The sequence below is a fragment of the Hyperoodon ampullatus genome, assembly GCF_949752795.1.
Source record: "Hyperoodon ampullatus genome assembly, chromosome: 1".
Taxonomy (NCBI): Eukaryota; Metazoa; Chordata; class Mammalia; order Artiodactyla; family Ziphiidae; genus Hyperoodon; species Hyperoodon ampullatus.
This window is the reverse complement of record NC_136914.1, coordinates 26,494,913-26,522,884: the sequence shown is the minus strand read 5'-3', so window position 1 is coordinate 26,522,884 and position 27,972 is coordinate 26,494,913. Positions and strand designations below refer to the sequence as shown.

Genomic DNA, 27,972 nt, shown 5'->3' with positions numbered 1-27,972 from the left:
TGAGTTTACCATTTGCCCCCTCTGGTCTTCCTGCCATTTGGCCCAGAGGCAAGCACAACTGTGGAAGTACAGTATGTAGGCTAAAAAGGGAGCCCCAGGAAACCTGAAAGTATCAGAGATCTCAGAGAAGGAGGAGCTTGGGAAAGCAACTCCATATAGTTACCTATGAACTCTTGGGCTCATCCCTGAGCTGTATGTGTGGATCTAATCCTACTTAGCATGTAAGTGACTTTGAGAATTTACCTAATAGACCACCACTCAGGTTCCAGACTGGCCACTATGTGGCGCATGCAGGACATACATCCAAATAACATGCAAAGGCTTTGAAAAATAAAACAAAAGGGTTACCATTCTCCAGAAGATTTAAATAAGACCCACAGTCTTATAATATTCAAAATGTTCATGATACAATCATACTCAGCATACGAAAACCCAGGGAAATCTCCACTAGCATGGGGGGAGACAACAGATGCTAATGCTGGAATGACATAGACGTTGGGATTATCTGATGAAGACTTTATTTAAAGCAACTATTGTACAAATGTTCCAACAAACTGGCTCAAACTGTTGGGAAACAAATGGACAAATGAAATTCTTTGTCAAGAAATAGATGATATAAAGAAGAACCAATACAATAATCAAAATGAAAAACTCACTGGATGGTTTCAATAGTAAAATGGAGATGACAGAGGAAAAAATCAGTGAAGTTGAAGATAAATCAATAGAAATTATGCAAACTGAGTAATAAAGGTTAAAAATATTGAGAAAAAAATTAACAGGGTTTCAGGGGCTTGTGGGACAAGAACAGAAGGTCTAACATTCATGTCAGTCTTAGCAGGAGAAGAGAAAAAAATGTGGTGCTGAAAATGATAATGGCTGAAAAATTTCCAAAGTTGGTGAAGGACATAAATATACAGATTCAAGAAGTCAGTAGACCAAGCAAGATACATCCAAAGAAACCTACAGCAAGACAGATCATAATCAAACTTCTAAAAACTAAAGACAAAGAAAATACTTGAAAGCAGCCAAAGAAAAACAACATATTACCTATAGGGGAATGTGGATTTTACTTGAGAAACTATGGAGGCCATAAGTGGCACAGTGTTTTTAAAGTGCTGAAATAAAAGAAGTCAACCCAGAATTCTATATTCAGCAAAAACAAACAAACAAAAAGCCTTCATAAATGAAGGTAGAACAAAGTCATTTTCAGATGAAGGAAACAGCAGAAAATTTACAGCCAACAGACCTGTACTAAACAATAGTTAAAGGAAGTGCTTTGGATAGAAGGGAAATGATACCAGAAGGCATATTGGAACATCAGTAATGAAGGAAGAGCCACAGAAATAGTAGATATCTGGGTAAATATAATAGACTGTTCTCTTCTTGAATTCTTTAAAACTATTTTGATGATTGAGATGAAACATTATAACATTGTGATAGAGTTTTCAGTGTATGCAGATGTACTATTTAAGGTTACTGTAACTTAAAGGGGAGGGGGTGAAGAGACCTATATCATGGGAAAGTTTCTAAATTCCACTTGAAATGGTAAATTGTTGATTCTAATTAGACTTTGAACATCTAAATATTTATATTGTAATCTCTAGAGCACTCTCTTAAGTAACTATACAAGGACATGTAATAAAAACCACAGTACATTAAAATGGAAAAGTAGAAAATGTTTAATGCAAAAGAAAGCAGGAATGAGGACAAAGTGATGAAAAACAGGGAAGAAACAGAAAGCAAATAATAAAAAGGTAGATCACGAATCCAAACATATCAATAATTATATTACATATAAATAGTCCAAACAAAACAATCCATGCAGAGATCATCATATTCGGTTTTTAAAATAACCCAACTGTATATAGGAAGGTTAACTACCCAGTCCTGGGTATTTACTCCAGAGAAATGAAAACTTATTCTCACACAATAACCTATACACGAATGTTTATTGCATCTCTATTTATAATTGCTTAAAACTGGAAACAGTGCTTTGTGGTACATCCTTAATACAATAGAATACTACTCACTCATAAAAAGGAACAAACTGTTGATACATATGACAACCTGGATGAATCTCAGAGGCATTATATTGAGTGAAAGAATCCAGATTTAAAAGGTTAGGTACTATATGATTCCATTATGTGACAGTATTAAAAATATAAAACTGTAGTGATAGAAAGCATATCAGTAGTCACCAGGAGTTAGGGATGGGGAGAGAGTGTGACTAAGGGATGATACAAGGAACTTTTTTGGGTTGATGGAACTGTTCTGTATCTTGATTGTGTCACTGGTTATATGTGCTTAAATTCATAAAATTGTACACTAAAAAAGGTCAATTTTACTGTATGATAATTTAAAAAATTTTTTAAAAAGCTGACACTGATTTGTGTGCTTTGGCTCAGGAACGAGGTAGAATTCCTTTCGTGGAAGTAACTCTCTCTTTTTGTTAATTAGATTTAAAAATATATATTTATTTATTTACGTGGCTGTGCCACGTCTTAGTTGCGGCATGCAGGATCTAGTTCCCTGACCAGGGATTGAGCCTGAGTCCCCTGCATTGGGAGTGCAGAGTCTTAACCACTAGACCACCAGGGAGGTCCCGGAAGTAACTCTCTTATGGGAAGGGGTGGTCACTTTAAAGTGAGTTGTGATCCTGCTAGGCATAGTCCAGATCCCCCAAAGTGGTTAGACGAAAATAAGAAAGTAGTTGGAATATGGCTTGGGAATAGGACCTTTCAGACACAGAAGCAAAGAAAATGAGGGAGAGTCTTGCCAAGTTGTGGGAAGCCAGGGGCCCCAGAGGAAAGTTGGACACTAGGAAATTCTCTTTGGGGATCTGTAGGGAACTTGGGTTATAGTCTATCAAAGATGTTAAAGAAATGAGGGAAGCTAAGCTGGATTACCTAAGGTTTGTCCTGACTCACTTCTAAATTTTCATGTTTCTGTGATATTTATATGCCCTTTGACTTTTTCTTTTAAATGTGTGCACATGTATCCGTGCGTGTGTATATTTTTATAAATAATTTTAAAAACGTAGATAAAAGGTATAAGAATAAAAATGTATGTTTAGTTAAAAAAAAGGAGACATCTAAGTGATGAAAGTCTAATCCCTTTTGTCATATTAACTGCTGACACTTAATTTGATTTTAGCGTTATGAAAAATTTACTACCAAATTTTTTTTTTTTTTTCCGGTACACGGGCCTCTCACTGTTGTGGCCTCTCCCATTGCGGAGCACAGGCTCCGGATGCGCAGGCTCAGCGGCCATGGCTCACGGGCCCAGCCGCTCTGCAGCATGTGGGATCTTCCCGGACCGGGGCATGAACCCGTGTCCCCTGCATCAGCAGGCGGACTCTCAGCCACTGCGCCACCAGGGAAGCCCTTTTTTTAAAAATAAATTTATTTATTTATTTTTGGCTGCATTGGGTCTCTGTTGCTGTGTGCGGACTTTCTCTAGTTATGGCGAGCGGGGGTTGCTCAGCAGTTGCGGTGCAGGGGCTTAGCTGCTCCACAGCATGTGGGATCTTCCCGGGCCAGGGCTCGAACCCGTGTCCCCCGCATTAGCAGGCAGATTCTTAACCACTGCGCCACCAGGGAAGTCCCACTACCAAATATTGATCACTGATTTTGTATATGCTGTGTACTTTCCACCCAATTGCTCATGCTGTTAACTGCAAACTATTGGATATATTTCTCATCAGAACAGACAGTAAGAGGAAAGAGTCTATTTTCCCATTATTCGTAACTAGACTATTCACTTCATAGTTACTGTTACTGATTTAAAATCCGCCTAGTTCTTTTCCACGAGGGAAGATGATACAGACTTGTGGGTGTCATGGGCTTGGAAGTCAGAAAGACCCGGGCTCCAGTCCTAGCTCCACCACTCATTCGTTGTGAACCTTGCCCAAACTACACACTTTTTCTCAGCTGGGGCTTATTAGAGAGCCGTCACCTCACAGGATCATTGCAAGGATTAAGTTGATATCAGCAGCATCCATCTACCCTCCAGGCTCATATCATCCTTCTCTATTACCACCCTGTGATGGTTTACTGCCCAGCTTACTGTTAACTTGAAAATACATTCAAAAATTATCCTGGGGCTCAAAAGCCAAGTAGCGGTAATTAACATAATAACATAAGTGCAGTTGAACTGCTGACTTGCTGTAAGCAGCATTCCACATTTGCTGCTATTCTGCCCTATTACCTTGGCTCGTTCAGAGTTGATAACCTTAAAGACTTCTAAAGACCTTAAAATGTTTCTATGAGAGGATCAGAGATAAAATATACTTTTGTCGTCAAAAAGTGCCAAATATTTCCTTAGTGTGTTTAATTATTTCAATGTGTGGGTTGAGGTTCTGCCATGATCTGCAAAATACAGTGTACAGTCTTGACAGAATGAATCAGAAGAGAATACAGGTGAAAATGTGCACTGCAGCCTAAATGTTCCCAGCTGGGGCAGGGGTGTATTCAGTGAGAGGTGTGAATGAAGCATTCCCAGTCGACCCTAGGGAGTAGATTCTAGAAGAGGGATTAAAGTTTCACTGTAGCAGACCACTAGTATGAATCAGATGAGCTCAGTTTTCTGGCTAGGAGAAGTAAAATAAATTGGACTTGATACAACTATTGGTTTAATTCTCCACAAATCTTTGCATTACTGAACAGTACCTCTGCCTTTGGGACTGCAAATTGTGTTGTGATCGTAGTGGGAGTTCCATGTCTGTGATGGGACAGGAATTGGTTTGCCTAGGGCTTGACCAGACTGGGAGTAAATGATAATTGGAATCTAGACGTGGCCTTTTGACACTACTCAGCTGTGGTAAAAAAAAGATCAAGAGGGATGCTACTGACAGATACCGAGGTAAGGAAATCCGTGGCAGATCAGAGAGTGTCCTGTCAGACCGGGGAGAAACTTATTAGTGTCATGTGAGGTGGTGCACTCACATCCAGGCAGGAAAGGCTAATGGTGGACATAGGTCAGGAATTGGGGGGCAGGTCTCAGTCCTAGCCGAGGTATCAGGCCAGGCGCTCAGGCCCAGGAGAACAGGAGAAATTTTTAACTATGTAAATTATATTTATTTGGTTATTATGACTTTATGTACCATGATTGCTCTTACTTCCTGTAAAACATTGTGTTTCCTGGAGTTATTTTATTTTTTTCATTTGTGTAGTAATCTCTATTCTCTGACAGAAGTGTAAAACTCATAATAATATAAACTCATCAGATTGTATGCCATTTTTCACTTTGGAGGCATCCCTCCAACTTTGCTTCATAGGCTGCTACATAGCTGTCTTGGGAATATTCTTCACCTTTTTTTTTTTTTTTTTTTTTTTTGGCAGTACGCGGGCCTCTCACTGTTGTGGCCTCTCCCGCTGCGTAGCACAGGCTCCGGACACGCAGGCCCAGCGGCCATGGCTTACGGGCCTAGCCGCTCCGCAGCATGTGGGATCCTCCCGGACCGGGGCACGAACCCGTGTCCCCTGCATCGGCAGGCGGACTCTTAACCACTGCACCACCAGGGAAGCCCTGTTCTTCACCTTTTAATATGTAAGGTTCCTGTTTACTGGAACCTGAATCTTCCTTTGTTTTGGAGGCATGCTGTTATGTAACTAACTGAGAAAGGCAGCATGGGAGATAAAATATTTTGAGAGCCTTACATCCCTGAAAATTGTTGTTTTCCTCTTTCCTCCATTTGATTCATGGTTGACTAGATATGGAATTCTCGGTTGGAAGTCATTTTCCTTCAGAATTGAAGGCGTTGCTTTATTGTCTTTCTAGTTTTCAGTATTGCTTCTGAGAAATATGATGCCATTCTGATCCCTGTTCTATTGTATATAAACTGTTTTCCTTTCTAGAAACTTTCTCTGAAATTTCAAGCTGAAGTGCTCTAAAGTAGGTTTTTATCAGTCTTTATTCTGAAGTTTTAATAGGTCCTTTCACTGTGAAACTCATGTCCTTCAGTTATGAGCAATCTTCATGTCTTTCTTCTTTGAAATTTTCTATTGTGTTTTTTCCATTCTCTCTCTTTTTAAAATTTATTTATTTAATTAATTTATTTTTGGCTGCGTTGGGTCTTCGTTGCTGCGCACAGGCTTTCTCTAGTTGCGGCGAGCGGGGGCTACTCTTGCGGTGCACGGGCTTCTCATTGCGGTGGCTTCTCTTGTTGTGGAGCACAGGCTCTAGGTGCACGGGCTCAGTAGTTGTGGCTCGCGGGCTCTAGAGTGCAGGCTCAGTAGTTGTGGCGCATGGGCTTAGTTGCTCCGCAGCATGTGGGATCTTCTCGGACCAGCGCTCGAACCCATGTCACCTGCATTGGCAGGTGGATCCTTAACCACTGCACCACCAGGGAAGCCCTCCATTCTCTTCTTAAAGTTCTTATTTTTCCATTGTTGGGCCTCTTGGAATAATCCCCTCATTTCTTTCTTTTTTTGCCTTTTTGTTCTGTTTCTTAGAAAATTTCAGTTCTTACTTCCCATCCTGCTTTTGAAGGTTTTTCCTTTAAATTTATGCTGCCATGTTTCCATTTTCCAAGATAACTTTATTTTTTGAATGTTGGAATGTTTCTTGTCTTCTTTTATTTTTCTAATGACTTAATTTTTTTTTCTGTTCCCTGCATGATCTTTTTTTCTTCAGAATTCATTTTCTTCTGTTTCCTTTGCTCTTTAACTTTTATGTTAAAATTTCCTCATGTATATGTTGATCCTTGGCCAGTCTTTTATATTTAAGAATGAGGTACTGAAACGTGAGTGGAGCTGTGTGTGGGCAAGTCTTGTTCACTAGCGGGAAGCTGGACATTTCATTGGGGGGCCCACAAACGTCAGTAGGTATGGGTCTTTTCTTTTGGGCCAATTTTCTCAGAGAAATCCTTCTATCTTCTGGCTGGATAGGTATATATAGAGAGATTGTGTTCTGGAACCAAGGGGAGAAAGGTGTTTTTCTGGATGGGGGAGGTCTCATTGTTCCCAGGCAAAATTTCACTCAATCCCACTGCGTTTAGTCACGTGCCTCACTCCCACTCACATCGGGGCCTCACTGGTTCCACATCTACGAATAGTAAGCCTTCAGGCGTCTTTCTGGGGGGAAGCACCAGGCCCAGGAGGGAACGTCTGGTGAGTGTGTCGCTCCAGGCGTGTGTGCTACCCAGTATAGCTGGGGTTTCAATGGATACCTTTTAGAAACATATAAAATCTTTATAAATATACAGATGTAGTGGCTCTCTCTGAAAAACACAACTGCCTAGGAAGCTAATTCTGTGTAATTCCTGTTTCTGGGCTTTACATGTTCCTCCTTTGGTTTTTTTTTTATTTTTTTTATTCTTCAGAGCAAATTGGAGCTTTGGCAGATCAGCATATTGTCCACGTGGCGTGTGGCGAGTCCCACAGTCTGGCCCTCAGTGACCGGGGCCAGCTGTTTTCTTGGGGTGCGGGGAGCGATGGTCAGCTAGGACTCATGACGACCGAGGACTCTGTGGCAGTACCCAGGTAAGAATGTCAGTTGCTGTAAATATTATTTCCTGCTAGTTTCTTTGTTAGATTCCTTGGTTTGGGTTCTGCTTTCTTCTTTTGATTGCTGTTCCCTTTGTGTCACTGTCATGCCTTAGACTGTTATAATACTTGTCACAAAAATTGTAATTATTTATAGAAGTGTGAGTTGTTTAGGAACTGTACTTTATTTATTCCAGTAGCCTAGTTGCTGGCAGAGTGCTTGGAACTCAATAATGTTTGAATACAAAAACACCTTTTCATATTGCTGGACTTACTAACCTTTAACTTAAAATTGCAAACCTAAAACAATTATTCAGGGCTTCCCTGGTGGCGCAGTGGTTGGGAGTCTGCCTGCCGATGCAGGGGACGCGGGTTCGTGCCCCAGTCCAGGAGGATCCCACACGCCGCGGAGCGGCTGGGCCTGTGAGCCATGGCCGCTGAGCCTGCGCATCCAGAGCCTGTGCTCCACAACGGGAGAGGCCACAGCAGTGAGAGGCCCGTGTACCCCCCTCCCCCCAAAAAAACACAATTATTCAATGAGTCACTTTAAAATAGAATCACAAGGCTGACCTGATACTCTAATAACAGGCCAAATTACCTTAAGCATTACCAACAGCTAAAATACCAAATATACATAAGTTGTTTAACACAAAAGTACTAATACAGTGGTTTTTAGTCCCTTAAGCATTTACTTAATTCTGAATCTTCGATGATTTGGCTAAATACGTAACAGATGCTTCACCACTAAGTAAATGTCTAAAATATTGAAGTTACTTTAACGTGGACGTTTCGGAGGGGGGCATCTCTGTTTGTTGAGGGTTCTTAATGATCACAGAGGCCACTGGTTTATTTCCTTCATTTAATTCCTGCTCCTTTATACTGCACATGTACAACATTCCTTGTATTGCAGTACTTGTCACATTCTTTGCAATTTTAATTTAATCACTATTTTTAGTCCAAAGCTGGGAGCTCTCGATGCCAGGAGACCTGGATCATTCATTTTAGCATCACCCTTGCTAAGGGTGCTCCAGAACGTGCATTGCTCAGTGCAAGTGTGTTTATTAAATGCCTCTCCTCCCCTGCCCAATTATTGTCCCTTTTAAAGGACAATACATTCTTCTTCCTCTTCCTTTTTTGCCCTTCTTAGATTTTTGTCTCTTTAATCAAAAGCTGTTTTAGGGAAAAGAGGAACAGGAAGGTAAGAATGATTTGATTCTATTTCCTGATTTAGAACAGGTAATGTCTTGGATTCATTACTTCCAAAAATTAATTTAATTTGGGGGGAAGAGGGAGAGTAGAAATTTAACAAAAGGGGGATGCTATATTTTAATGAAATTGTAATATGAAGGAAAAGATTTATAACATTAATGACAAAAGTATTTCATTCGTTGATGTCCAAAGACTCAAGAAAAGCTGTTTAGTGACATTTCGTTTCTAAAAATGGAGTAATCTGTGTTAGAGTAGCAGTTTGTTATTATTTTTATTAGTCATGTCTAAATTATGGATGACTTCTGAGGCTTTAGTTTGTATATAATTTCATATTATAACTTAATTAAATTCATTAATTCATACCTTAGTATTGTGGAAAGTAACATAGATTCGAGGTCATACGGACTCAGATTCCATTACTGGCTCTATTACTTATTAGGTGAATGACCTTGGGCAAATTGTTGAACTTATCTAGGCCTCGATTTCCTAACTTAAGAATGGAGTTACGTAGTATTGTGTACCTTTACAAAGTTATTGGGAGGATGCAGTAAGACGAGTAGGTAAAACACAGTATATGCTTGTGCACGTGTATCCCGTTTTCTCCACCTCAAGGGTATAATTTCTTATTGTTTGTCTTGTCCTTTTGACCTGCTTCCTCTCTGTAACTGTGATTCTGGAGGTTGTATTGAGGGTAATGGTGACCCATAAAGGGAGGAGTGTGGGGAATTTGAGTGGAAGCTGGCCAGGAAAAAGGGCTGTTGCCTCATAAGGTTCTGAAACACTGGGCCCCAAGGCAGTATTACATTTTCCAATTTTAAAAAGTAGTGGGGTTCTACAAGTTATTGATACATGCAGCAATTTGGACAAATGCCCAGGGAATTATTCTGAGTGAAAAAGAAGCCAATCCCCAAAGGCTACCTACTATATGGTTCCATTTATATAACATTCTCAAAATGACAAAATTGTGGAAATGGAGGGTAGATTAGTGGTTGCCAGGGGTTACAAATGGGGGAGGGGAGGAGTGGTTATAAAAGTACAACAAAAGGAATCCTTGTGGGGTTGGAACCATTGAGTATGGTGCTGGATACATGAGCCTACACAGGTGACAAAAATACTACAAACTCAGAAATGAGTACAAGTAAAACTGGGGAAATATTGGCCTGGCCAAAAAGTTCATTTGGGTTTTCCTGTAACATCCTATGGGAAAACCTGAATGAACTTTTTGGCCAACCCAAACATAAATGAGATTGGTAGGTTATATTAATGTCAGTATCTTTGTTATGATACTATACTGTAGTTTTGCAAAATGTCATCACTGGGGGAAACTGGACAAAGTGTACAAGGGATCTCTATTATTTCTTAAAACTGCATGTGAATCTACAATAAAAAATAGTTGGGTTCTATTTGGTACTAAATGTATATGTGAACTCTATTTTATAAATTTTTTTAGATCCGAGAAAATAAACCATTAACAAAAGCAACATCTACCTATCACTCTAAATAACCCCCTCCTCGCCTATTGGATGTCTGTCTTCTAAAATGCCCCTTCCCGAAAGAGTGCCCGTCTGACTCCTTTGTTCCCATGGCATCCACTTAATGAAGAGGTAAATGGCAACTTGTGAATTATGAAAATAGGAAGCAGCAGATACTCTCAGGCTGTCTACCTCTGCTGGGCAGTGCCAAGCATGAATTTTTTCTTTTAATTCTCACCACAACCCTGTGAATGGGTACTGTTCTTATCTCTGTCTTTGACACGAGCAAGCAGAGGAGAGGGATTTAAAAGTTATCATATGGGGCTTCCCTGGTGGCGCAGTGGTTGAGAGTCCGCCTGCCGATGCAGGAGACACGGGTTCGTGCCCCGGTCCAGGAAGATCCCACATGCCGCGGAGCAGCTGGGCCCGTGAGCCATGGCCGCTGAGCCTGCGTGTCCAGAGCCTGTGCTCCGCAACAGGAGAGGCCACAGCAATGAGAGGCTGGCGTACCACAAAAAAAAAAAAAAAGTTATCATATGATCTTCCTCATTATCATCCTAGGGAATCAGAGTTTTGGAGGCATTGCCCTTCTTAATTTTTTAAAATTATGGTAAAATACACATAACATAAAATTTACCATCTTAACCATTTTAGAGTGTACAGTTCAGTAGTGTTAAGTATATTCACGTTGCTGTATGACCAGTCTCCAGAACTTCTTTCTCTTGCAGAAATTTAACTCTGTACTCATTAAATGACAACTCCCCATTCCTCCTCTCCCAGCCACTGGCAGGCACTGTTAGACTTTGATTTGTATGAATTTGACTAGTCTAGATATCTCACGTAAGTGGAATTATGGAGTATTTGTCTTTTTGTTACTGGCTTATTTCACTTAGTATAATGTCCAGGTTTCATCCATGTTGTGGCATGTGTCAGAGTTTTTGTTCTTAAAGGCTGATGAATATTCTGTTGTATACATATTCCAAATGTGTATACCTCATTTGTTTTTCTAGTCATCTGTTGATGGATACTTGGGTTGCTGCCACCTTTTGGCCATTTTGAATAATGCTGCTATCAATGTGGGTATACAAATGTCTCTTTGGTACCCAGCTTTCAGTTCTTTTGTATATATACCCAGAAATGGGATCGCTGAATCATTGCCTTGCCCTCATTTGAAAGCCATTTAGATACTAGCCATGTTCTTAGGGATCTTTCTTCTGTAATTTACTCCTTTTGTCCCTGAATTGGAGATGACAAGGTGGGAATTAACAGAGGGCTATGGTAATGGGTTTAGGTGCAGAATTTTTTTTTTTTTTTCTTTAACAGTAGCTACCTAAGAGGCAGGAGGTTAGTGAAAGACTTAATAGAGTTATATCATGTAAGATTATATGTTTGATTTTAAAAAGTCTTTTATGAAAGATGTTACTTATTACAACTGTTTTGTTTAGTTGGGAATATTTCCAGTCATTGTTCGTGGATGCCCTTAAGAGGAAAGGCTTTTCTGTTGTAGGTTAATACAGAAGCTGAACCAGCAGACAATATTACAAGTTTCCTGTGGCAACTGGCACTGCTTGGCTCTTGCAGCTGGTAATGTACATCTCTGCTAATGTTCTGTTAATTTGAGAACCATTTCTCTTTGCATTTTTGTGTGATGTTATCTAACTGGATACCTTTAACTAACTAGTTAGGGTCTGTGCATTCCCGTTAGACAGCAGCAATTCTCAGACAGCCTTAGTGTAGCTCACACTTTTCTCAGAGTTTGGATGATGAAGGAGGTGGTCGTCATTGCTGCTCCAACCCTCTCTCAGGGGAAGGGGAGGAGAGGACAGCAAGTCAGTCGTGTTCTTGAGCAGAAGATTGGTTTTTCTTAGCTACATACAGCTCACCATGGCGTTATATTCCACTGTGAAGCTCCCAAATAAATGAAGAAGACAGAGTTAGAAAAACCTAAGCCAGCAAATAATGCTGTATTTTGTTAGGATAAATTTGAGGGGAAGTCAGCACAAACAGGTCCTGCTTGATCATCTGTGGTGCCGTCCGGGTCATAGCTGGACCCCGTGAAGTCCTGGGTCTCTCGTGGTCCTGGTGTGGTCAGAACTCGTTCACCTTGCTTAGTGGATCAAAGCCTGGTAATTGCCTATTCAAAACTAAATTGACTTAAACATTTACTTTTTTCTTTGCATAAACGTTAATAGCCTTGGAAGGGTGATAAGGCTCAGCTTATCTCTGTTGTCATGACAGGTGGGAGTTTTGGTTCCAGCATGAAGTGTGTGTGCTCCCTTGCTCTTGGGTGTGTGTGTGTGTTGCGGCCGGAGGGCACTAACCCATGAGCCTACCGGGCAACCCTGTTGTTCTAACGAGGTTATTTTTGTGGATGGTGCTTGTATCATTTCTGGTAATACCAGTTATCCTCTTCTTATTTCAGATGGCCAGTTCTTCACGTGGGGGAAGAACAGCCATGGGCAGCTGGGCCTGGGGAAGGAGTTCCCCTCCCAAGCCAGCCCGCAGAGGGTGAGGTCCCTGGAGGGGATCCCGCTGGCACAGGTGACTGCAGGAGGGGCCCACAGCTTTGCCCTGTCTCTCTCAGGAGCTGTATTTGGCTGGGGGATGAATAACGCGGGGCAGCTCGGGCTCAGCGATGAGAAAGGTAGGTGAAGTCTTCACGTGGCCCTCTTAACCTCATTTGCTAAGTATGTGCTTCCTGAGGGGCTTGTATGTGCTGGCCCTGTGTCAGGCATTAAGGGTGTGGCAGGGACCAAGACAGAGAATACCCTTGGCTTAGTGGAGATTGCCTGCTGGTGGGCAGACGCAAACCACAAACCAGTAAGTCTACAGTGTTTCACAGGCTTTGAGAGGAAAGGTTCCTATTTCATATAAGGTGGCCAGGGAGGGCCTCTCGAATGAGATGTTTGAGCACAGCCCCGTAGGAAGTCAAGTCGGAGAGGAGACGTGTAGATACGTTGGGCGGAGACTGTTCCAGCCAGAGGGAACAGGGTGTGCAGACGCTCTGGTGCAGGAGGATCTGTGGTGTGCTCGGGGCTGGGACGACCGGAAGGCGGGAGCTCAGAGAGCTAGCGGGTCCCCATTATGTAAGGCCTGAAGGGTAGAGTAAGGAGTTTGGCTTCTCTCAGTGAAATCAGGGAAGACACCGAGGTGCTGAGGAGAAGAGTGATCCAATTTAACTTTGCCTAGAGTGGGTCCATGGGGGAAGCTGGAAGACCAGTTTGGGAGTAGTGGGAATAAAGATGGATTTGGGGGCTTCCCTGGTGGCGCAGTGGTTGAGAGTCCCTGCCAATGCAGGGGACACGGGTTCATGCCCCGGTCCGGGAAGATCCCACATGTCGCGGAGCGGCTGGGCCCGTGAGCCATGGCCGCTGGGCCTGCGCGTCCGGAGCCTGTGCTCCGCAACGGGAGAGGCCACAGCAGTGAGAGGCCCACGTACAGCAAAAAAAAAAAACAAAAAAAGTGGATTTGAATATATTTTGAAGGTGGGCCAATTGGTTTTGCTCATTGTTGCATGTGTAGTTTAAAAGAAAGAGGAAAAGCTGGAAGGGTGAAGTCGCATTTATGAAATGAGGAAAGCTGTGTATGGGAAGCGGGGCGGAGCACTGGGAAGAACTGGGGAGTGTAGGGAACCCATGAGTTAAGTTTTCAATACATTAAAGATGAGGCGTTTGTTAGACGTGCAAGTGGAGGATCAGGCAGGAGGCGGAAGATGAGAGTCAGGAGTCCAGGGGGACCCAGACTTCAGGCTGAGACAGCTGTGTACATCTCAAAGGCAAATGGTAGTGACCCTGTGCTATTTCTCTTATTCTAGATCGGGAGTCTCCCTGCCATGTGAAGCTCCTACGAACACAAAAAGTCGTGTATATCAGTTGCGGAGAAGAGCATACAGCAGTTCTCACAAAAGTAAGGGCCTTGGAGTATTCCGGTTTGTTCCGCGGCGCTCTGGTGCTGGGTATGACATGAATGCTTCTTTATCGTGGTTTGGTTGGTTGGATAGGGCCTTTTAGAGAGAGCAGTTGGTAGTGTGTAAAAATAGTCCAGGGTTGTCTCCCTTCTCAGCAACCATCTGCGTTCTCTCTCTTCCCTCCCTCCAGTGGTGGTCAGCCTCCAGGCACTCAAGAAGACGTACCCTTGCCCCCTTCCAGTTGACACTAGCTCCCAGGCCAAATGCATATGACCAGTGTCCCTATGAAAGCTCCCCAGTAACAAAGAGTGAGACATTAATTCAGCCATACTTCCCTGAAGACCTTTCTTAAAAGTAGCACAAAAGTATTTCTTAAAAAATAAATTTATTTATTTATTTTATTTTTGGCTGTGTTGGGTCTTTGTTGCTGCGCGCAGGCTTTCTTTTAGTTGCAGCGAGCAGGGGCTACTCTTCGTTGTGGCGCGCAGGCTTCTCATTGCGGTGACTTCTCTTTGTTGTGGAGCACGGGCTCTAGGCGCACAGGCTCCGTAGTTGTGGCGCACGGGCTTAGTTGCTCCGCAGCTTGTGTGATTTTCCCAGACCAGGGCTCGAACCCGTGTCCCCTGCCCTGGCTGGCGGATTCTTAACCACTGCACCACCAGGGAAGTCCAACACAAAAGTATCTTTTTCTTCAAGTTGAGCCACAGTGAGATTTAAGAATTTCTAAAAATATGAGGGACTTCCTTGGTGGCTCAGTGGTTAAGACGGCGCCTGCCAATGCAGGGGACACGGGTTCAAGCCCTGGTCCGGGAAGATCCCACATGCCACTAAGCCCGTGCACCACAACTACTGAAGCCCTGCACGCCTAGAGCCCATGCTCTGCAACAAGAGAAGCCACTGCAATAAGAAGCCTGTGCACCACAACGAAGATTCAACACAGCCCAAGATAAATAATAATAAATAAATTTTAAAAATAGAAAATAAAAATATGAGGATAATACATTCAAATTAGTTATTATTAAGGGAAGCTAGTGGTGTTTAGGGTATGTTCTTTAACCTCCTGAGACTGATATCAGGGAAAAATACGCCCTTTCAGAAAAGATTCTAGAATGCCACTGTGAGAAAGAAAATGCTAAGCTGGCCTGACCCTTTTGGCATTTCTTTGGCATAAATTTGTTCTTAAAGTGATTTTTTTCTATTATGGAAGTAGTTCCTGTTCATTATGGAATAACTGTAAAATAAAGAAGGATTCTAACTCAAAAGAATCACTGTTAATATTTTGGTGTTTTCAAAGCAGAAATAGAGACACAGACATAGAGAACAAACGTATGGATACCAAGGGGGAAGAGGGGGGTGGGATGAATTGGGAGATGGGGATTGACACATATACATATTGATACTATGTATAAAATAGATAACTAATGAGAACCTACTGTACAGCACAGGAACCTGTACTCAATGCTCTGTGGTGACCTGAATGGGAAGGAAATCCAAAAAAGAGGGGATATATGTGTACGTATAGCTGATTGACTTTGCTGTATAGTATAAACTAACACAATATTGTAAAGCAACTATACTCCAATGAAAAAAATATATATATTTTTGGTGTTAAAAAATAGTTCAATGTATATATAACTTTCAAATATATATAGCAATATTCTGTGTGCCTTTAAAACAAGCCATTTAAATATATGTAAAAAAGAAAGAACAATGTAATTAATGTTTTAAAATTATCTACCTATGTCTTTTGCTTCTAAAACAGTTACATCTAGAGAGAATGAAAAGATATTTTCATGTCGAACAAATACTATTATAGATTCACTTTAATAAAATGCCTTAGCATTTGTTCAAATACAGCTGCTAAAAAGATCTTACTTTCCAAGGAATCTGTGGAGCATTTAATTTCTTACATATAAATGATCATGCAAAATCATCTCATTTCACCTATCTTTTTCTTTTTTTTCTTCTTATTAACACATCGTTGTACTTTTAAACAACTTTCAGAATTTATAGATGGCACACATTCCCTTGAGCAGTACTGTCTTTATTCCATAAAAGTGTAGTCTTAAGTTCTTTTTAAATTATTTTTCCATTTAATCAACATTCCAAAGAAGTGACTTGGCTAAGTATCAAGCGAGCGTAGCGTTCTTATACAGACCGTTGTGATATGAATTTTGTATACAGAGGCTAAAGGAGTGTATGCAAACTCAGAGACACAGTGCAGTCATGTGGTATTTGCTCCTTGTTAGAGTGGAGGTGTGTTTACCTTTGGTGCTGGTTCCTGTGGGCAACTTGGACATGATTCCATGAATGATGAGGTTAATCCAAGAAGAGTTCTGGAGCTGATGGGCAGTGAAGTCACTCAGATTGCCTGTGGCAGGTGAGTGCTCCTAAGAGCTTCCTCATAGCTATTAAGACCCAGAAATGGATCATGTCTTTGTAGTGATGGAAAATGTGGTTAGACCCAGCCACCATCATTTTAAGAAATCTTAACTGCATGCACGCCTATCGTGAAAGTTTGGAGAGAGTCCGATCTGAGCAGGGTGTGGTGAGGAAGGGTTTTAGAGAAGCAGAGCCACCTGGGGCCAGTATGCTGCTTTGGGGTAAACAGTAGCACGATGTGTGGGAGACATGAAGAAAGGAAAGTGAGAGAGCCTCAAAGAATGTCTTGGGGGCTTCCCTGGTGGCGCAGTGGTTGAGAGTCCGCCTGCCGATGCAGGGGACACGGGTTCGTGCCCCGGTCCGGGAAGATCCCACACGCCGCGGAGCAGCTGGGCCCGTGAGCCGTGGCCGCTGAGCCTGCGCGTCCGGAGCCTTTGCTCCGCAACGGGAGAGGCCACAACAGTGAGAGGCCAGCGTACCGCAAAAAAAAAAAAAAAAGAATGTCTTGGAAGTTTTGCTGGTCCACCCCGCCTCTTCCCACCCATCCCAGATGCAGCAGGCCTTCAGCTCTTTCCGAGGAGTCTTGCCATCATCCCGATGACCTAATTATCAGAGAAGGATGGTGTTACGAAGAGCCAGCACTGCAAAAAAAAACAGGCACATGTGAACACAAGGGGCACCCCTAGGAATTGCAGTGCTCACACGTGGAAGTGAAAAGTCAGAGTGTGTATTCATCCGTATCAGAAGGGATGCTGATGGGTTAATTTACATTATTTTCCCCCAGACAACACACCTTAGCCTTTGTGCCTTCTTCTGGACTCATCTATGCATTTGGTTGTGGAGCAAGAGGTCAGTTAGGAACTGGACACACTTGTAATGTCAAGTGCCCATCTCCTGTGAAAGGTTACTGGGCCGCCCATAGCGGCCAGCTTTCAACCAGAGCTGGTAAGAGTGATTTTTATTAGAATTTAATGGTATTTTAAATGCTAAAAACAATTGTTTATAGAACACGTATTTATTTTTTACCTTGAGGTCTTTTGGAAGGAATGCATGTGAGAGATTTTCTTTTAATGTCAATCAACAAGTGTTTGAGTACTCACTATGCATGAGGCTCTATAGTTGAGATCCTAGAGAATAAAGCAAAACATGTCATTTTGGCCCTAAGGACCTTGATGGTGGTGTATACATTTTATTATTGTTGCTGATAATGAAAGTTCACGTTTATTGCATGCTTAACCAAGTTCCATAACCATGCTAAGCACTGAAAACAACCTTAAGAACTAGTGGTTATTATACCCATGTTGGAGACGAGGAAACTGAGTCTTAAGGAGGTTAAGTAACTTGCCCATGATGATACAGATTCGGGGAACAGGATTTAAAACCAGGTCTGCCTCATTCTGAAGCCTGTGTTCTTTTTTTTTAATTTTTAAAAATGTTATGCAGTTTTAAAAGATTACACTCCATTTATAGGTATTACAAAATATTGGCTATATTCCCGGTGTTGTACAACACATCCTTGTAGCCTGTCTTATACCCGGTAGTTTGTACCTCCCACGCCCCAATCCTATATTGCCCGCCCTAGTTCGAACGAACCACTAGTTCGTTCTCTATATCTGTGAGTCTTAAAGCCTGTGCTCTTAATGCTTGTACTGTGTTACCTTTCCTTTATGATTACTATTTTGGTCAAAACATGACATGATTTCTTTTCATGCCATTTTTTCCTTCTCTTAGAAAATAGTTGAATTTTGTTCCATTTCGTTTCAAAATAGTTCCATTTCATTAGAAATCAAAATAAGGCAGTCACTCAGTAAGAGTGACTTGAAATAATAAATCCAGAAGCTTAAATGCAGCTGGAGAGTCATTAGAAGTGTGATTTAATAATTAATTAACTTTGATTTTGAAGACTATAAAATGACACACTTCTGGCTTGATCAGAATTTTATTTTAACAATAACAATCATAAGTTCCCTGCTGGATTATAAGAAATTCAAGTATAGGGATGGAGTCTTTTCCTCTTTATAAACCTGGCATATAGCACAGGGCCTGGCACAAACTTCTCACTCAATAAATATTTATGGAAGGAACCTATGAGCATCTAAAAATGTAGTGGAACTTAAAATGTAAAATAAACAAGATTTTGTTTAGGTGATGTTCCCCAAAGTGAAAGAATGGCTTGGCTTGGTGTCCTCTTCTCTATCATTTGTAAATTTCTTTTCTTTAAGGCATTGTAGGCATGTTAGGAATGCATATATTTAAGAAATACACCAATGTGAAAAACTCAAACATTTTATAGATTAATTTGAAACCACAAAGTTTTTGAAGTGTTTAATTACCGCATAACTTATGTGATCATAAATCTGTGCTTGGATGTTTGCCAAAGTAGGTAAATTTCAATTTGTTACGTAAATGCTGTGGTTTTAGGAACCTTCATGGTAATGTGGGAGCACAGAGGAAGGCATCAAGGAGTATTCCGGTTAGAGGAAGTCTGAGCTGTGTCTTAAAAGGATGATTTGGAGTTAGCCAGGTAGAGGACTGTGAGTGGGTGGGCAGTGGTGAGTACCGTGGAATTGCACATTCCAGGAGCACCTTTCCAGTTATGCTCTAGGAGGCGCCATGTATGGAGAATACTGTGTGCACTGGGGGAGGCAGAGGAAGAGGCGTGGAGGTGCGAGGTAGTGTGGTGTATTAGAAATAAAAGCGAGGTGGTGGTAGGGGTGTGTCAGCACGGGCGCAGTATGACGGGAGGCAGAGCTGAAGTAGGATGTGGAGGACCTCCGGAGGCAAGCTGCGTCCTGAGGGGCTGCAGACCACCACACTCAGGTGCCGAATGATTTCTTAGCAGATGTTATGGTTCACGGTAGTGACTGTTTTAAACTTCAGGGCAGTGGCATGACAGAGTTAGAATGAAAAACAGAAACGAGGTCAGGACTAGCTGGCAGTGGGGGGGAGGGAGGGAGGGTTAGAGTGGAAGATACAGTTTTATATGTTTAGTTTTAACTGAAGTAGAAACAGTCCTGGGAAGAGAGCCAGGGGAGGAGGTTTCTTACTTCTCGGACAGAATTAAATGGATAGGAAACCGTTCTGAAGCGTATTTTGGAATATTAGAAAAACGTTAATTGTTGAAAAACACGCTCTTGAAAATTTTTTTGACAGATCGCTTTAAATATCATATTGTTAAGCAGATCTTCTCTGGAGGAGACCAGACTTTTGTACTTTGCTCCAAATATGAGGTAAAGTTTTCTTTTGACTATTATTTTGGGGGTGGAATAATGGTGAACCAATATTTATTTTAATAAATAATTACATGAGAGCAACGTTACTCTTTGTTTCTACCAATTTTATTCTGTTAAAACAAGCCAACTAAACCTTGAGGTCATCTCCATTTTGCTTCCTTGAAGTGCCAATAATTTTCTTGGTATTTTAATCCCAGGGTTCTAATTTATAATTGAAAATGATTTATTTATATCTGGATTTGTCCCAAAAGAGACTTAAGGAGGCCTTAGAGAGTTCATACTTACTTTGGGATTATCTGACTTCCCATTCTTTCCTTCCCTGTGAAGTAGCCACAAATGCTGGGTATTTGAGAGCTCTCTGGGTTTGTTTGATGTGATCGAGCCTACACGAAGTATAAGAGATGCCGCAGTATTCAGCTCCCCTTTGTTATTTATCATCTGCTCGTAGCACCACACTAAAATTTCCCTCAGGTTGTCTCCTGCATCATGTGGTGGGTAAGTCAGGAAGAATGACATTCTTTCCGGGGTGGAGGTCGAGGAGGACGTGGGCCAGGTATCTGTGGCAGGGCTTTAATTCACCCCCCTCTCTGGACGAGAAATCAGCGCCACAGATTTGTTTTCTGCTTTCCACCCCCTCCCCTGCTCTTAGGCTTCCTCTCCTCTCTCCCTCCCCACCCCTCTCCCCGCCTGTCCACCTTGCTTTTATTCACCAAGCACTTAGGGAGGACCAGCGGTCTGTAGTGCATTGATCCTTATCTTCCCCTGGAGGAGCAGGGATGGGCCGTTGGTGATGACAAAGGAATCAAAATAGGTTGGAAAGAAAATGAGGGTCTGTGGACACAAGGGGCCTTGTCGCTGCTGGAAACTCTCCGTCTCTCTGATACTTCGCCATCTTTCAGTACGCGATGGTCTTGCCTTCTAGTCAGTATCATTCTATGACGTTGGTATTAAAGGTTGTGGTGGAGTCTGAGGCTGCAGGTTGGACAGCTGAAACTGACAGTTAGCTATTTTCCAGGTCAGGATCCTGGAGAAAGTTCTGTTGAGTGCAGCCATCTGGGGTGATTTGGAACTGTTACTTTAGACCTATTTTAGGACCAGCTTCAGTGCTTCACAGAGAAACCTTGAGAAAAGCTGAGACTATTCTTTGTTCCTTTAAGATGCTAATAAAGCGAAACATGAAAAGCCCTGAACCTCTGCAGGATAATAACTTTGTGTCCACAAATAGTAGAGTTTGAAGTTCATTTCCCTATGAAACTGGCTTGATTAACTGGCTTCAGTTTTCCTGTGAAATCCAACATAAAACTTTCTTTCATTTCTTTTGTAAATATGGTATCTGATATTTGTAGTTGGCTTTTAAATTTACTGTAATTAACACTGTTGGGACTGGAGAACAAAAACGTTGATGAGAAGGAAGTGAAAGTAGCATATTGTTGGAGAAATTAAATTTTCCAGGTTAAATTTTAAACAACTGTAAGAGCTGTATGCATTAAAAGTGTAAGGTAACAAAGAAAAAAGAAACTAAAAATAGAATATGACTTAGAAAAGTATTGTTTGTTTGTTTGTTTGATTTTGAAGTATAATTAACCTACAACACTATTTTAGTTCCTGGTACACAACATAGTGATTTGATATTTCTATAATTTCAAAATGGTCACCACAAGAAGTCTAGTTACCACCCGTCACCGTACAAAGATATTACATAATTATTGACTAAGATCTAGGAGTCTTAAAAAGATGCTGATGTCTCTAGAGATTCTGATTTAACTGGTCTAGAGTGTGACTTGGCTGTCGGGATTTTTGAAAGCTCTGGTGATCCAAAGTGCAGCCACAGTTGGGAAACACTGACCTAGACCAATTTTTTCTTTTGGGGCTGTATGTAATTCTAAGGTATGGAAAATTGACGCTTTTTCTTGAGTCTTTATGTGATTCTGAGGTTGCACTGCATCCAAGGCATCTGTGGTTTATTGGACTTGCAATGAAGACCAACAGAATAGTTCTATGTTTATATTTTATTGTAAGTATGTGTTAGTGTCTATGTTCAGCTACCCCTTTGAATGGGGAAAGTAATTAAAATTTATATAATGACAGTGGGTTGTAAGACCATGGTGGAGAGGCAGTCTTGTTTGTCTGTTCTCAAGTGTCTGCTTTGTCTTATAGGTTTTCTCTATGTAATCCAAGATGGCTTTTGTTCTCTCAATAGATGTCTGTGGTCATTTTCGTAAAATAATTATCAAGAACAGGTGATCATAAACTTTGACGAGCATCTCTGATTTGTTACATGCCCTTCTCCTTTCCCCTTATAATGATATCTAAACTCATAACTCTGAGAAGATAACCAAGAAAATGTACTCAGAAAGTTGTGTTTTTATGTGCAGGTGCAAAGGAGAAAAAGTGATCATCTGGTTAATGCTTTAATATTACTTTTTTTCCTCCTTTTTAGTGACAAGTACAGGAGGCATAAAGCACTGTCAACTTCTTCTTAGTTCTAGCTCAAGAACGGGATTTGGGGAGAATAAGTTGAAAAAGAGCGATTTTAGGAAATAGAAGTGCTTATATTATTATTATTTTTTAATCTCACTGAAGAAAGGACGTACAGTACAGTGCTGGGCAGCATTTGGGATTTTCAAGGCCATTATTGACATGTCCTTTTCGTTACCTTTCTTATAAATTTATAGCTCTATACTTTGAGCAAGACATTAAGAGACATTAAGTTTTCAAGGATTATTTACAATACAGATTGTAACTGAACTCTGACTTTTTATAATACATTTTGTTGGAGTTTGGTCAAGAGTTATGGCAAATGATTAGTAATTTATAAGCCTTGTTATGGTGATTCAGAGCAGAGCGGGAAAGAAGCCTGAAGAAGTCATATTGGTTTGGTTTCTCCGGGGAGTGTGCTAAAGGGCCATCCCATCTTCAGAGCTCCCCATGGGATTGGCTGAGGCCTCTGTTACACTGAGCTGCAGTTCAGCTTCTCCTTCGGCCCAATCCTGCCTCCTTCATCCCTAAGGAAATGTGGTTCTAAAGCAACCCCCACCCCTGAACATAAATCTCAGGCTCAGAGTCTGTTTCCCAGAGGAATCTTACAGGTTTAAATCCTGCTGGAGGCCAGGGGACTGGGTCCTGGTACCACGCCCCCACCTGCTGCTGGGTGGGAAAGGACCTAAGCACTAGCCCAGGGCAGCACAGCTGGGAGCCCTCAGGAGTGTACACTCTCGGCAGCTGGGGGAGTGAGCGCCTCCATTCTGAAGGGTGGGAGGATCTGGCAGTGCACCCCAGCTCCTGTATGTAAGTGCAACACGAAGTGGGGAATATATGGGGAGAGGGAGATGAGAAAAGATCCATGCTGTTACATAGTTTCTCTTTTTTATTGTTATATTTAATCCTTCAGAATTCTTCTCCTGCTGTTGACTTCAGGATGATGAACCAAGCACATTACACCAGTTTAATAAATGATGAAACCATAGCAGTTTGGAGACAAAAGCTCTCAGAACACAGCAATGCAAATACAATCAAGTATGTGGTTGCTTGTTTTCATTTTTTTTCAAAGTGTGTTGGAACTTCCTAGCTTAGTGATTTTCCCTACTTCCATATTGAGGTTGTGAATATAAATGGAGTTTTACATTTTAGGGAATCATTTTTTGGGGAGGACATGTTTATTCAGGATTCGGTGCCCTTAGACCCAGATAATGTAATAGGTTGTTCCCCCATTTTCTCACAGAATGTATTCCTCAACTTCCCTTGTTTGGATCTTCATCCTGACTGATGAAGGCCTGAGTTGGCCTTTCTGCTAAGAAAACTCAGTGTTATTGTTTAACTCCAAGAGTTTCTTCATATGTATATTCCAAAGCTTCCCAAATCTAAGACAGCTTATTTTACCTAATCTGAGTAATTTAGCATTTTCACATTCAAAATGATCAGTTGAGATAGTAATTCGGTGTCAAGTAGAGAAAAAAGTACAGTTAAAGGACTGAGGCCTTTCAGCAAGTTTATTTCATTCTTAAAAGAGAATTTTTTTTTTAAACATTTTTACACATTTTATTGGCTTTCCTCAGCTTTTCCATTTTTCTGCAGAGTCTAATTCTTGGGAATGAATGAATCAGGCTGAATATTAGGTGGTGACGGTTCCCAGAAATGTGTATAAAGCATCTTGCTTTATGATAGAGATCGTAGTGGAGCAAATGCCCAGGGCCCTAAACTTTGGGCACACCAGCTTTTTTTTTTTTTTTTTTTTTTTTTTTGCGGTATGCGGGCCTCTCACTGTTGTGGCCTCTCCCGTTGTGGAGCACAGGCTCCGGACGCGCAGGCTCAGCGGCCATGGCTCACAGAGGAGAGTGCCTGTGTACAGGGCAGGGTCCGTGGCATGTGGGATCCTCCCGGACCGGGACACGAACCCATGTCCCCTGCATCGGCAGGCAGACTCTCAACCACTGCGCCACCAGGGAAGCCCCAGGTGGCAGCTTTTTGAGTGGAGGATCATTGGGAATGCCCTAGAGCACCTCCATGGCGGTCCTCCGAATCCCTCTAACTTTGGGTGGTTCTGCTGGGACGCTCAGGCTGGAAGGTGGCAGGGAAGGGTCTGGGGGACTAGACTCACCGTGGGAGGGGTGGGGGGGTACTGAGACCTCCTTGGCTGGGACCTTGACACTTCACTAATTCTTAGTTTTCTTATTTACAAAAGGACAGGATGCAAGAAATGGTCTCTAAAGATCTTTCCTGACCCGGATTCTCTGATTAATAGAAGTTGCTGTGATCCCCTCCTCAACCGTATATTTGTTTTATTCCTTCCCTTTTCCTTATATTAACTAAGAGAGTCCGGGGTTCCTGACTGCTGTTTCACCCTGGGTCCTCAGAAACTAGCGGTTTCCTCAGAAACTATGTAATCTAGGTAATAGGAATAAACACTTATTTTTCGTTTCTTTGTCAGATGGGTAACAAAATAGAAGGAAGTACTTGTTTGGTTATTAATTCGCAAAGATACTTTCTGTGTTTGGTAAATAACAGCCCAGCTTCTCTTTTTTTGCTTTTATTTTGTGTTCACTTTTGGAGGTGAGGTGGGGAGTGTCTTAGATGATTGGTGGGAAAAGAACGTTCAAGATCATTATTATTAGGCCCAAGAGTTTTCTTTTGGTAGCTTTGATACCATCTTTTTATTTTATTTTAACGTGACTTAAGGAAAACTTAAGCTCTTGTCCATTTTGAGACATGACACAATGTTTCTCTAAAGCAATGTACATTTTCCGAGGCGTCACCTGGGTAAGAAAAAGCGGCTATTAATGAAACCCTGGAATAGAGGACTAACCCTGTCGTTTAATGCTTAAACAACCATTTATTTGAAATTATTAAAGGCTTCCCTCCCTTCTTCTTCCTGAGCAGTGGTGTCATTCAGATAATGTCTTCTGCAGCCTGTTGGAATGGAAGTTTTCTTGAGAAAAAGTAAGTGATTTAGAGTCTTTAAAAAAAAACCCAGAAAACCCCACATGTGATGCAAATACTTACTCAGCAAAGGCCGTGAAAGACTTCTGTTCTCTTTGATGGTGGTTGGCCTTAATTCAGTGGATAAGCCAATGATTTGCACAGAAATTGGAACACCCAGTGATGATGAGTGAGAGGACCTCAGGAAGAGCCGTGCTGATTCATGCCTGGTTGGCAGAGAAGCAGGTTACCAAAGAGAGACAACGGCGTCTCAGAAAGGGTTGGTGTAGTCAAAAGTAGTATTTTTCAGGGTATTCCAAAATGTTAACCGTTTTTATTCTTAAATTCTTAATTCTTTAAATAATCTCCTTGGTTTCTTTGATTTGCTTTCCCATAGTTTTTTCTTTTCTCAGAAAGAGTGAATTTAGGGAAAAAGTTCCAAAGAGGCTTCAGGGACTCCTTGGACTCAGGGCCAGCCCAGCCCACCAGGAAATTACATTTGGCCTGAACTCCCAGGTTGTAAATAATGTTTCTTTGCTAGGCCTTATCCCTTCTGCAAATATCCCCCTCAGGAACTTGGTGCAGCAGAAGGGTCTTGTCATAGGTTTTGATCGTTGGTGATCCCAAGTCCTGACCATCTTTCTATCCTTTTCCTGCCAGTGACAAGGCTCATGAAATCCCACGAAGACTTAGACTTCAGTTCTGTGTGTGAATCTCATCTCCCACTCCATTCCTGCCCCAAATTCTGTCCCTAACTGGGTTGCAAGAGATTGCTTCAGAAACTCTGTTCAGTTACAGTTAAAGATTGCAAAGTCATTTACTTGTATCATTAGGGCAACTGAAATGAGCTCATCCAGTTCATTTCAGAGTCAATACTTAGGCTTTTCCTCCAGGGAAAAATATTCTGTATTGTGCTAATGTTGGTCTTTTAGAATAGTGGTTCTCAACCAGGCTGATTTGCTTCCCAGGGGACATTCAGCAGTCTCTACTGACATTTTTTGGTTGTTACAGTGGTGGAGAATATACTACTGGCATCTAGTGGGCAAAGGCCAGAGATGCTGCGAAGCGTCTCACAATTCCAGCCACCCAGAAAAGAATTATCCGACCCCAAAAATCAATAGTCCCAAGGTTGAGAAATCTTATTCTAGAAGGACAGCTTTTATGAAAGTTGGGAATGGCTCTTGGCCGGATTTCTTAGGCTATCCATCCTTAGTATCATGGATTCTGTAGATTTGTGGGTAAAACCTTTTTTTTTTTAAATGGACTTTGGTGCTATTTCCGGAGTTTTGCTCCTCCTGCTTTATGTAAAATACATTGTAGTAAACCAGTGAAAATGAAGATCCAGTTTAACAAAGCATAAATACATGTAGATAAAATATTTTGGTTTTTCTTAACAGCATAACAGAAGGTACTTCTAAGCATATGGAAGGTTACATATGGGACATTGGAATTAATTTCTATGTCTTGGGCAAATTTATTTTTAGAATGGCAGTAACAAAAGATCCAACAAACAAAGCCTAAGTAGCTCTTCTTGTTTGACCACTTAGGTTCCAATACATATAATTATGTTTTTTTTCAAATGTTAGAAACTCTACTTATTTTTTATAGATTAAAACAATGATGTCAGGTGGTATTAAAACTATCTGAATGTGTCTGTTACGCATAAACAGAAGGCTGTTTTGCAAATAGATAGTTCTTTTGTAATTAGCAGATGTGGTATGTTCAAGAGTGGGAATTTAAAAGAGACGTTCTGCAAGTCTCTAAAAAACTAAGACTTTATTTAAGGTTAGAAAAATGATTAGTTGCTAGGAAGTTAAAAACGGTAGCAGTGAAATTAGTCCTTGAGTGAATGTAATCGTATCCCTTGTGTTAACTGAGCGAGGCGTTAACTTTGCATTTATTGTAGATCTGATTTTCTAAAAAATACTTGCTTTAAACTTGGCATTTGTTGATGAGTGGGCCAGTTTGAACAAGGGATGTTTTTTGCTCCTAGGCATAGCACCTATGTCTAGTCCAATATACCACAATGACGGAAAGAGTCAAAAATACAAAAGTAAATCAGGAAAAGAACACTGTGCATATAAATTTCAAGACAGCCTCAAATTGAAATGATCCTTGTACTTTGACTTGAAGGAAAAAAGACTTGAAAAAAATTTTTTTAAATTAATTTATTTTTGTCTGCATTGGGTCTCACTGCTGCACGCGGGCTTTCTCTAGTTGCGGCGAGTGGGGGCTACTCCTCACTGGTGCGCGGGCTTCTCACTGCGGTGGCTTCTCTTGTTGCGGAGCACGGGCTCTAGGTGCACAGGCTTCAGTAGTTGTGGCTCACGGGCTCAGTAGTTGTGGCTCGTGGGCTTTAGAGTGCAGGCTCAGTAGTTGTGGCGCACGGGCTTAGTTGCTCCGCGGCATGTGGGGTCCTCCTGGACCAGGGCTCGAACCCGTGTCCCCTGCATTGGCAGGTGGATTCTTAACCACTGTACCACCAGGGAAGCCCAAGACTTGAAAATTTTAAGATCATCTTGAAAAAGGGATTTTAGAGAGATTTATTCTGTCAGGTTTCCCCAAAGTTAATGTTTTTGTGCATCTGGTCTGCCAGGTCAAATTTAAATCTGATCCTCTGATCAGTATGTAGAGTATGTATTTTGTTGACAGCTTTGTAATTCCTACCTATCAGAGTGTTTGCTTTGTTTTTCTTTTATAACATATTTTTTTAAAATTAATTTTTATTGGAGTATATTTGCTTTATAGTGTTGTGTTAGTTTCTACTCTACAGCAAGATGAATCAGCTTTACATATACCTATATCCCCTCTGTTTTGGATTTCCTTCCCATTTAGGTCACCACAGTGCAATAGGTAGAGTTCCCTGTGCT

General features: G+C 41.4%; 1 protein-coding gene across 5 annotated transcripts in view; it reads left to right on the top strand.

The window, feature by feature from the left end:
* HERC3 (HECT and RLD domain containing E3 ubiquitin protein ligase 3) overlaps positions 1-27,972 on the top strand; it is a gene marked incomplete at both ends in the record, with an annotated part of 127,916 nt that overhangs the window by 26,243 nt on the left and 73,701 nt on the right. For 4 of the 5 annotated variants that reach the window (XM_079717298.1, XM_079717296.1, XM_079717294.1 and 1 more), the window contains 9 exons: positions 7,322-7,481; positions 11,673-11,749; positions 12,588-12,809; positions 13,980-14,071; positions 16,322-16,452; positions 17,239-17,399; positions 19,608-19,684; positions 23,079-23,203; positions 25,064-25,123. In XM_079717298.1, the coding sequence (XP_079573424.1) occupies positions 7,322-7,481; positions 11,673-11,749; positions 12,588-12,809; positions 13,980-14,071; positions 16,322-16,452; positions 17,239-17,399; positions 19,608-19,684; positions 23,079-23,203; positions 25,064-25,123 (1,105 nt within the window). Of the gene's footprint in view, positions 1-7,321; positions 7,482-11,672; positions 11,750-12,587; positions 12,810-13,979; positions 14,072-16,321; positions 16,453-17,238; positions 17,400-19,607; positions 19,685-23,078; positions 23,204-25,063; positions 25,124-27,972 lie in introns of those variants that run through there. The other variant, XM_079717297.1, reaches the window with a different exon arrangement.